General features: G+C 50.4%; 4 protein-coding genes across 4 annotated transcripts; 2 read left to right on the forward strand and 2 right to left on the reverse strand.

The window, feature by feature from the left end:
• Window positions 1-1,772: 1,772 nt before the first annotated feature.
• On the forward strand, window positions 1,773-2,681 carry PpBr36_02741 (uncharacterized protein; the record flags this gene model as incomplete). Its single annotated transcript, XM_029889919.1, has 1 exon — window positions 1,773-2,681. The coding sequence occupies one exon, from the start codon at window positions 1,773-1,775 to the stop codon at window positions 2,679-2,681; it is 909 nt and encodes a 302-aa protein (XP_029754420.1).
• A 2,491-nt stretch (window positions 2,682-5,172) lies between these two features.
• Window positions 5,173-7,535, forward strand: PpBr36_02742 (uncharacterized protein; the record flags this gene model as incomplete). The annotated part of the gene is made up of 5 exons (XM_029889920.1): window positions 5,173-5,194; window positions 5,409-6,048; window positions 6,162-6,285; window positions 6,431-7,318; window positions 7,425-7,535. The coding sequence occupies 5 exons, from the start codon at window positions 5,173-5,175 to the stop codon at window positions 7,533-7,535; spliced, it is 1,785 nt and encodes a 594-aa protein (XP_029754419.1).
• A 541-nt stretch (window positions 7,536-8,076) lies between these two features.
• Window positions 8,077-8,637, reverse strand: PpBr36_02743 (uncharacterized protein; the record flags this gene model as incomplete). The annotated part of the gene is made up of 1 exon (XM_029889921.1): window positions 8,077-8,637. The coding sequence occupies one exon, from the start codon at window positions 8,635-8,637 to the stop codon at window positions 8,077-8,079; it is 561 nt and encodes a 186-aa protein (XP_029754418.1).
• A 1,345-nt stretch (window positions 8,638-9,982) lies between these two features.
• PpBr36_02744 (uncharacterized protein) lies at window positions 9,983-10,138 on the reverse strand (the record flags this gene model as incomplete). Its single annotated transcript, XM_029889922.1, has 1 exon — window positions 9,983-10,138. The coding sequence occupies one exon, from the start codon at window positions 10,136-10,138 to the stop codon at window positions 9,983-9,985; it is 156 nt and encodes a 51-aa protein (XP_029754425.1).
• Between the last annotated feature and the right edge of the window lie 441 nt (window positions 10,139-10,579).

Genomic DNA, 10,579 nt, shown 5'->3' on the forward strand with positions numbered 1-10,579 from the left:
AAAAAAAAAAAAAAAAAAAAAAAGGACAAAAGGACAAAAGGACAAAAATGCTACAAAGTTACGCAGTAACAAGGTAATTTTCCGGGTGGAGGGAGGGCTTGCATGTACCGTACCTTGGATTCATCCAAACGGCGGACTTGGAGCTAGTAAAGGATCCCCGGTGCTCGGGGTCTTGGAATTGTGCGCCAGTCCACTGGTATGTATGCTTTTCGCACAAACTGGTACACTACACCAACCAAATGACAAATGTTGGCACGAAAGATAATTATAGAAAGACGCACGACAAAAACAAAAAGAGAATGAACGAATGAATGAGTGCTACCTAGTTAGCCCCCATCATTTCGTCATCTTGTCAATTCTGCCATGGTACCTAAGAAAAATAAAATGGAGTCGAGTCGCTCGTCGCGGAGCATTGATCCATGTAAGCAACCGCATGTACCACGCCTGAGTGGAGCCCGGAAGTATAATTTACGACCTTAACTGTGTACGTACCCATACATACATAGCTTACCATAGCAGTTACATCAGCTCCTCTCAAGCGACCCTCTCTTGCTGATTAGTGCAGCTCGGCCGGAACCTCGGTTTGTGTGGTAGGTTTCAGCAGAAAAGGTTCATCGATAGTCGTCTTCCAATCCCAATGAGACCTCAGCAGCCTGAATACATTTGCCAAGACGTCTCAAGATCAATCAAGGTGTCCAGTGGCTTCAAGCCGTCTTTTGTTGCCTGCTGGAGGCAAAAGTTTATTCCCGACTCGTGCGCCGTGCGGCTCAGAGGACCCTACAGTAAGTACCGTACCGACAAAGCACTACCATAGTACATAGTTAATCAATTACAGTGCGTCAATTTGGACTAATGATTGCAGTCAATTGTTGAACACACAATCAAATTTTGTTGTTCTGAAGTTCCCCTTCCTTTTCGTCCCTCCTCCACGCCCACGCCCTGCAAGGGTTTCGGCAGTTCATGATCAAGTCTTGATGCCAAGGGCTCGGTTTGCTTGTTTTGCAAATCTCTTGGCTTTGTTTTCGCTGGAAAACGGACAGTAATTTTTCGCTCCATCGACGATCGGTCCTCACTGCAGTGGATCCCCTCCCCACTGGAGTCCCAGTGAAGGAGGGGCGACTCGCGAGCTGGACCCCGTTAACTGTTTTTTTGTTCGTTGAAATTCTTTGCTATTCCAATCGACTGACTTGCCAAAGTTCCTATCGCCTTGTGATCGACTTGCATGCATGCGCCAGGGCGAAGCTGCCAAGCACGTGATAAGCATAGGAACCTATGTTGTGGTCGAGCTGGGCTGGGTCTGACACGCGTGCAGATCACTTGTAGCTGGTGCCTACCAGAACTGTGGGCGCGTCGCGAGCAAGTTGTTTGTGATGGTCGGGATTGGGGTGGCACTGTTGGTCCTTTACAGTGAGTATCAACTTGGCCGCCAACGTTGCTTACTACAATGACGAAATCTTGGTCATCACAACAATCACCGCCGTTCAATTTCAAGGGACTATGTTGTGCATTTGGACAATGAACTCGAACCGCTCGTTGAAGATCGCATTGCACTGCCGTTGTTTACAATGGATATAAAGAAGGGTTGCCGAGTTGTTGAGGGCCGGATGTGGAATGGTTTGATTCTCGCGTATCTTCATCACGACATGTTAGTTTCGCTCTAGACTGGGCTGGAAAATCAGAATTAGCATCAACAAACAAACCGTACATCGAACCTCCTGCCACGCTTTCATCTACCAATTTTTCACCACAAGTTTACCGCCACAATCGCAAATATGAAGCTAAAGTCTGCCTTCTGCGTGACTGTTTTTACCATCTCGGTCGCCCATGCCATCCCAGTGCCCATCACTGCATTACGAGCCAGGGGAGACGCCGGGGCCGGAGCTAGCGCCGGGACTGGGGCCGCCACGACCGCACAACTAAAGCCTGCAGGGCCCGAAGGCAAGTGTGGTGCCGGCTTCACCTGCAAGGGGTTTGCAAAAGGCACTTGTTGCAGTCAGTTTGGCTTCTGTGGAAGCTCAGAAGCTCACTGCGGCACGGGTTGCAACCCGGCGTTTGGAACGTGTGGTACTTCAAGTGGGGGCGCCAACCCGTCACCCGACAGCAACCAGACGCCAACCACACCCCCGGTAGCCGGCACTGCCCCATTGACCCCGCCAGCCACAGGTGACAACGCAGCGACGAAGGATAAGCCAGGCGACGGCAGCAACCCTCCAGCCACTCCGGATCCTGCCACTCCCAAGCAGCCTGAAGGTACCACTGGGACAGGGGACATTGGAACGGCGAACCCCGCCCCCGGAGCGGCTGGGTCTGAGCCAGCTCAAAGTCCCGGGACGACGCCTTCCGCTCCTTCTCCTCCTCCTCCTCCTCTTACTATGGAGTCTCCGACGAAACAAAACAACGGCACTGCCACTGCGGATGTCGCCAGACCTGGTGCATCCACCACCTCCACCTCGACCAGCAACCCAGCGACCATCGCTCCCGCTGCCCCTGCTACCAACGGTACCTTGCCAGCGGCGGGATCTTCTGCTGACAAGGGCAGTCCAGATGCTGGCAAAACTGCCCCAGCCAACCAAGCCATTACCGCGACATCGTCAACGGATGGAAACAAAACTAACCCCAATGAAGCCGCAACTCCCGGCAGCACTTTTACAACTGACTCTGCAGATACAGGTTCTGAATAAATCGTCCGACGGAGCCAAGTTTGCATCTCCGGTCCCGGAGGTGGCTGAATGAGTTTGACACGCATCTGAGTACTAACACACCATCACATCACTATTACTGGCTTTATTCTCTGGCTGGCAGAGGGATCAGTTGTTGGGCTGCAGCGTTGTTAGCTGGGTGGGGACACTTTTACTCGATTGCGTCGATCCCCTTTCGGCGGACTTGTTTTTCAGGCCAGTTAGGTCTGGGTATACACTTGTCAGATTTCCATGTAAATATCATTTTTCTCTGTTCTTCTTGCATTTCAAGGCGTTGGGGGTCATCTGTTAGTAAAGGCTACGTTTTCAAGTCCTCACGTTTCGATTGTCTTGGGTTTCTGAAGCACACGGTTTTTGAGTTTAAAATGGTTTTTTTTTTTTTTTTTTTTTTTTTTTTTTCTTCTTACTGTATGTGCCAGTTCGAGTTTGCGATCTGCATCACTTGATTTCTTTGTCAAACCTCCCCCATCCAGTAACCTATCGTTCATTTCTTTCTTGTCTAGTTTTGCTCCTGTTGCTCTCCATCTCGCGGTACCGTCTAGTCTATGATTGTCTGTCCTGTTTGGGGACTGCAGGTCCCGTCCAGAACTGTGACATCATGTCCAAGATACAGCATCATAATTGCCGTTCAAACCACAAACTGCGCGCTAGGAACGACTATCACACAGTCCATATCATCGGTGTGCCAGTCGCCAACCCTCGACTCGTGCAGCTGCAGGAAACTTGATACAGATGACGTTGAGACGTTTCCCAGGCATTTATTTATCCCTGCGTTCGCTCAAGATAAAGTCGCCTTTCATCTTGACCATTTGTTTCTTTGTTGGAACGCATTATCTAGTCAAAATCAACATCATTGTTATTCCTGATGAGTATTTTTCCCAAACTCCAAAGCAGGCGATGCACGAGACATGACATAGAACCGGCCCCGACTGGGCTCCCTGGACTAACATCTACGACTCATCATATGGCGCTGGTAACTACCACAATCCCTGCGTTTCTATTTATGTAACAGAAGCAGGTCTGCTTTCCCTGCCCAACCCTTACGTGTCTGTCAAAACAAGTGTTGAGAACAAATGTCATTCATTTTTACCCATCCGTACTTTGGACGACAGCGAGCTTCTGTCCCAATGCTTGGTAGACGAATCAAAGTCTATTACAGATATAGCATTTGAAATTCACAAACAGGCAAGATCTCTGCGAAATATATCCGATAAATAGACTTGGTTGTAACAAACTTCTGCCATCGATACATGTAAAAAGAAAGTAATAATAATAATAATACTAATAATAAAAAAAAAGAGCCCAGGTGGCCCCCCTCCACCAAATAGCCGCCTATAAGCCACGATCTTATGACTAAAGCTCAGGTACCTTATATGAGACACAGCTCTTCAGTATCACGGCACTGCTCTCCACTTCAGTCCGATCCAGTCGCATCTCAGTTGCACGTCCACCACGGTACTTTTGATATGATGGGAGTGTTTCTTCATAAACCCTGGGCATCCTCGGCTAATTGCGATACTGCGACTAACACATGGAAGGTGTTGGAAAACATATGTACCCCCCACCCCCTAGGGAGGGAAAAGAAAAAAAAAAAAAAAAAAAAAGGAACGGACGTGGTCACGGACGTTTCTATCACAGTGTTTATCTCAATTGATCCTGGTCGTCCAACATAGGACGTCTGGTCTCTACAAGTCATACGATGCTTCGACAGCGCTTCGTCCAATGTCATAATTGCAGTAATGGCCAAAAGGCTGTTTCACTCTAGGGATGTTTATTTCCCTGCTGCTTCTCCTCCCCCCGCACCGGAGAGATAGATACCACAACACCCACACCCGCGACAACAGCCGCGCCCCTCTAAACATGGTCCACCCACCCAGAACTCGTCTTGTTCCGCGCCGACTTTTACTATACTGATGCCGCCCCCTCACAACGTCGTCATGCAGAGTGGCTAGAGTAGGTTGGCAGGCACTTGTCAAGAAGAGAGACAGCAGGAAATTACCAAAGTCAAGATCCCAGCCTTTTGGCCCGGGTAGACGCAGCAGGGTAACAGATAAAAAAAGAAAGAAAGAAAAAAAAAAAACTTCTGACAGTTATAGTCGGCCAAGACTCTCTCTATTCATACTGTTATACTACTGTTGAGGAACCTTAAGAAGCCCTTGCAACCCACCACCGACCTTCAGTCAGCGGGCTGCCTGCCTGCTCGCTAGCAGCCTTCATGTCAACCCTCCAAGGTGGTTTAGTAAAGTTGGACGCCGCAATGACTGTCTCTTCAGGATCTTCGCCAGTCCCAAATGCAGGGAATGCAGTGGACAGGCCGTCGAGGACTATAGGTGAGTGGGAGAAATTAAAATCAAGACTTTTGATGGCGTGTCTGGAATATTTGTGTGACAAACTTCCAAGATATGAGACACATGGATCAATACTATGCTGACATGATGCGTTGGGTTTTCCAAGATGCAAGCGCATGCCTTTTATGTCAAGCAAGGCGGATAAAGGTAAGACAGACCCCGGCACCATGGCATCCCTTTCCTTACATTGCAGCAGAAAAAGAAAATAGGAATGAAAGGGGAGGGGAAAAAAAAAAATCACCAACCAAGAAAACAAAGAAAAAAAAGAGATACCAACACACAAAAACTTGACAGTGCGATCAAGCAAAGCCGGCATGTCTACGCTGTCAAAGGATACATATATCATGCCCAGGTTATCCAGAAGCGACAAAAATATCCACGCCGCGGCACGGTCGCCACCGTAGCAGCAGCACGAGCAAGGAGGTCTGCAGCGCACCGGCGGCAAAGAAGCGGCAGAGCGCAATGGACCTGGGCTGGTGGCGCGACAGCGTGTCCTTTTACCTGTACGCGGACACGACCATCAAGAAGTGGGACTCGTACGCGACGAGCCTGATGACGATGCCGGTCGGGCCGTCGCTCCTGCAGGACTCCAGCTTCACCTTCATAGTGCCGACGCCCAACGGAGCCATCCCGGCAAAGATCGACATGCCGGTCGACGAGCAGGCCGAGAGGTACTTCATGGAGCACTACGTCACGGTGCCGTCGCGGCCGGGCGACAGGGGGAGCAACTCGTTCGTCCCCAAGTTCCTCAAGCTGCCCGACGACGAGCAGATGCACTGCTTCAGGAGCGCCTTCAGGGCCGCCAGCCTCGCGGCGCTGGCGACCAGGCCGTCGGCCAGGAGCCTGCGGGCGCGCGCGCAGTCGGAATACGTCAAGGCCATCCGCGCGGTGGGGGAGGCGGTCCAGGGCCTCTCCAAGGGCGTCGGGAGTAGCACGCAGACGCTGGGGTCCATCTTGCTGTTGACTTTGTACGAGGCAGGTATTCACTGGAGGGTGGGAAGGTAGATGGGAGGGGGAACCAGCAGCATCCCCTTTGGCGTTCAACTTTTACTGACTGCAACGTCTCCATCTTGGGAGCTCCCCGACTCTTAATGCAGACATTGGCATGTCCTAGTCAACATCTGGGCGCCTTCGAGGCTCACGTCAAGGGTGCAGTGCAGCTGATTTTACTGCTTGGCATGGACGAGTTGCAGTCTCAGGACAGTAAAGAGATGGTTATTATGGCACGAGGGCGTATGGTGAGTCTTGTCGCTTCTGGCCTTTTTTTTTTTTTTTTTTTTTTTTTTTTTTTTTTTTTTTTGCGTACTTTCTCGGTGTAATTCCAACAGGCCAGCATTCTCTAAAGAGATAATCACCCAAGAAAAAACTAACTCAAAACAACAGCTCATGCTCAAAACTCTCCCCGGCTACGAAACGGCCCACACAAGCTCCCTCGCCAACTCTCTCATGTCAGTCTCGTACCGTGATTCCTTGGGTCGGTTGGGGGTATGGCTGGCCTCGCTGTGCTGGCGTCGCGACGAGATCGTCAACATCATCAAGGCGGGCCGCAGGGAGCCAGAAGTCATGACAAAGCTCAGGCGCCTCAGGGACGAGACGATCCAGCTGGGGCTCAAGTTCTACGATGCGGCGCAGGACATCGAGGACGGCTGCACGCTCGACCAGGTCTTTGCCAAGTACGGGCCGCTGCTGCAGGACCTGACGCAACAGACCGAGGCGCCCGACAAGACCGAGTCCCCACCCGGACCGGGCAGCGGGTTCAACAGCCCCGGGGACGACGCGGCATCGACGCCGAGCGAGGCGGCCTCGGACGGCTCGACCATCGAGGTGGAGCGCGACTTCCCGCCCAAGCACATGAGCTTTCGCGACCACCGCGAGGCGTCCTTCTACCTGTCCAGCATGGTGGCGGCGCTCGTCATCCAAAACACCGTCATCCGCTGCACCGCCTGGCTGCACCTGGACGACGAGGAGTCCGACCCGGGCGCCCACGAGCGGACGCCCGAGTACGTCGAGGCCGCCCTGCTCGCCTCTAGATCCGTGCGCGGCATCGTGAACACGGTAAACTTCTACAAGCTCTCGCTGCTCAAGGACGACATGAACGACCTGGGCCGCGGCGTCGTCGCGCCCTACGCAAGCGTCATCGCCATGCTGAGCACCTTTTACAGCGCCCTGGTGTCGCAGTTCGCCACCGAGGCTCAGAGGAGGTACTTGAGGCAGGAGCTGGAGGTCATGGCGAATGAGGGTGGCATTGCGCAGATCTCGGCGTATTTAGGGGTGAGTTTCCTTTTATTTATTTTTTTTCTCTCTCTCTAAAACTGGGTTGGTGAAGGAGAGAAAAAAAAGAATAAAAAAAAAAAAAAACACTAACAGCTCATCGCAGAACCAAACAATCGTCGTCCCCAAGGACGACATTATACGTGATAGGGAGCGGTTTCGATCCCTGCTGAGAACTTCGAATTCCTCTACCGATAGCATCATGCAAGGTCACTGAAGCTAATAATCATGAGAGCTCCTGGTGAGCCTTGACATGACATATCCAGTGTCTGCGTTGAATGTAAAGTTAAAAATTTTTGGATTTGTCTCATTTGTGCTGGTACATTTATCACATTCTACAAAGAAAGATTACACAAATAAAGGCATGGCGACGAGTTATAGTTGAAGAATGTAAAGTGATGACATTAAACCCGACAAAGAGAGTTGTCATTTCAAAGTAGAACGCCGCCCCCGCCACCCCTTGTTTTTCTAAAAAGGCAAAATAAAAAGTAAAACGGACAAAAGTTGAAGTATACAAGAGTGTAAACTCTACCAACGCCAAAAGAAATCAAAAATAAAAAGGACCCAAAAGATTAACACCCTTGCACCACCCAAACGCCCCAATCGCTAATGAGAAAACAAGGAAAAAAAAGGGGGGGAAAAAAAAAGAAAAAGAAAAAGAAAAAGAAATACAGAAATCAGGGGAGCCAATAGACTTAACCAGCCCCCATGACAAATTGTGGCAAAAAAAGAAAAAGAAAAAGCCCAGGCGATCAAGCCTAAGCACTCCTCAACGACTCTACACTGGCCTCTTGCGACCTGGCCCTGCCGAAAAAGCTCCAGAATCCGCCGCCACTCCTTCGATTACTAGTAGCGCTTCTCTGCGGCTCGGCCTCATCATCACCAAACGTCTTTTCCGTCTTGGTGACCGCGCTGGAGTTGCTGCTGCTCGTCCCGGCGGCGCTACTGTTGCTGCTGCTGCTGCTGCTGCTGCTGCTGCTGCTGCTGCTGCTCGAGACAGTACCACTCCGCTTCCTCGCCTGGTCCGCCAGCGAGGCGTAGTCCCAGGCGTTGGAGTAGTCCCTGTCCCACTCGCCGAGGTGGCCCGTGGGCGCCTCCTCCTCCCCGCGCTCGTGGTCGAGGCTGGAGCGCGCGGGGGGTGTCCTCTTGCCGCTTCGGCAGTCGTCCCACTCGCTGCCGTCGTATAGGAACTCGTCCTCGAGGGTGTGGTAGCCGTTGCTGTTGACTTGGTCGGATGGCTCGGCCTGGCAGATGGCCTCGTAGCCTTTCGGGGCCATAAGATCTTGGCTCAGATTCCAGGTTCCTGATAGATGCTCCATCTTGTCTTGTTTTGGGATGAGTTATGACTAAGGCTGTGAGGGAAAAAAAAAGAGTAAAAAAGAGTGGTTATCTGCTCCTCTGATATGTAGTAGGCTTTTGTAGGGGTCGGGAAGGGATTGGGGATGATTAAAAGCCGAGCTTCGTTGTGCCTTGTTTCTAATTTTATTTTTGGACAGTTGGGATTGGTCTTGGTTAGTCAGGTTGGCTACGTAAAGCTTCTCGATGGTATACCCATATACTATGCAGTAAGCTCCACGTCGAGAAGGTTTGATCTGCTGGCGCGAGATGACGTGGTTCACGGTAAGGATATGATCGCCTCGCAACAAATTTGGCTACAATGAATGTGACTAGAAAAAAATAAAAAAAAATAAAAACAACCCAACAAAAGCGGTTTCACAGGGGATTCCCACTAAGAATTATAAGCAAAATTAGTCGAGTTGTCTATCTGTTTCTCCTCTTAGTAAACTCGGACTTGTTGTCGATGGTCATGTTTACAAGACCCAAAGGCACTTGGCAGGCACCTTATCCTGGGGAACAGTAAAACAGTAAAATAGTGGGGTTCAGCCGGTTGGTTGACGGTTCGCGTCGGGGCTTTTTTTTTTTTTGGGGGGCTATAAGTGCGAGGCGTTGGACCCCACCCCCGTACCATCTTACTGTGACCTCCCAGCACTAGACTACTGTAGTAATCCTGCCAGGGCAGCAGCTTTTTCCCTGCTTGCATTGCCTTCCACGTGCGACCTCAAACGGTCTATTTGCATGCAGTTGTCGCAAAGACTCTTACTTACTACTGAAATGAGCTTGAAATGATGCTTTTTCCATGCAACAAATGCCAACATTCGGATGAGTTGGCTGGAATTTCCCATAAATGCCAAGAGGTCTGGATAGGACACCTTTGCGCCATTGCCATCTGTTCACCCACCTCTACCAACCACCTGAAAGTATCTTATGAGGGTTGGGGCTGCAAATGGATATGGGATTTTCCAGCTGTCAAATGTTTGAAGTGGACATGTCCCAGATTGATTTGATTGACTACGCCAAAGCAAAGCAATTCGTATCGGAATCATGTGACCCATCCCAGTTCACCCCCCACATTTCTTGGTTTTTTTTTTTTTTTTGTTTTTTTTTTCCGCTGTCAAGCTTTGCACAACTGCACATCTTTTTATCTCGTGTTGTGATTGTGATGTGGCGGGTCCGTCAAAGCCACAATAATTTCATGGAATTAATCACCATGAAACAAACAGCCGCATTGCATTGTTGTACACCTACACCTCGCGTCTTGCACGTCTCACAGTATCCGTGTCGCTCACAGCGCACTGCCTTGCGGCCCCTCCGACGCATAAGTAATCATCCCGGCCGAGATATATCATGAGCCAAAGCCTTACTCAGTACGGAGTAGTCTTCAGCCGCTGAAGCAAAAGAAAACAAAAAAGCCTGCGATTGCTGACGATTGTGGAGGGACCATGCTTGCGATGGCATTACCCGATGACGAAGAACCGTCATCTTGGCATTCCCCGGAAGACGCCACCCTGCTGAAAATTCCTAGCTGCTGACTGTTGGACTCAGCACCCATTTTTCAGCTTTTTCAATCGCGTCGATTGACGATCGCCATCACAAGAATCGGTCGCACGAGTCGAGCTGCATTCCTTTTCACCTGCAGGAAACCCAGGCGGCTGCTTATGTAAACGGCTTTCACGATGACTTCAACTCACTCCGACAAGTGTTTGACCCTTGATCCACAAGGATCCACCATGTGCACAAATGACTGGCTCTGGGAAAATTTATGATATTGGCCAGAACTCAAGGGGAAAAATCTCTCCTTCTGTTTTTGGTCTGATAAGGCTCTATTTCCATCCCTATCGAGCTTCTAATTAGACGTAATCAGGGTCTAGACTTGGCCTCTTGTTCACCGCCCGTCAGCGCCGTAGTGTCACAAGTGACAGG

The sequence above is a fragment of the Pyricularia pennisetigena genome, chromosome 3 (assembly GCF_004337985.1).
Source record: "Pyricularia pennisetigena strain Br36 chromosome 3, whole genome shotgun sequence".
Taxonomy (NCBI): domain Eukaryota; kingdom Fungi; phylum Ascomycota; class Sordariomycetes; order Magnaporthales; family Pyriculariaceae; genus Pyricularia; species Pyricularia pennisetigena.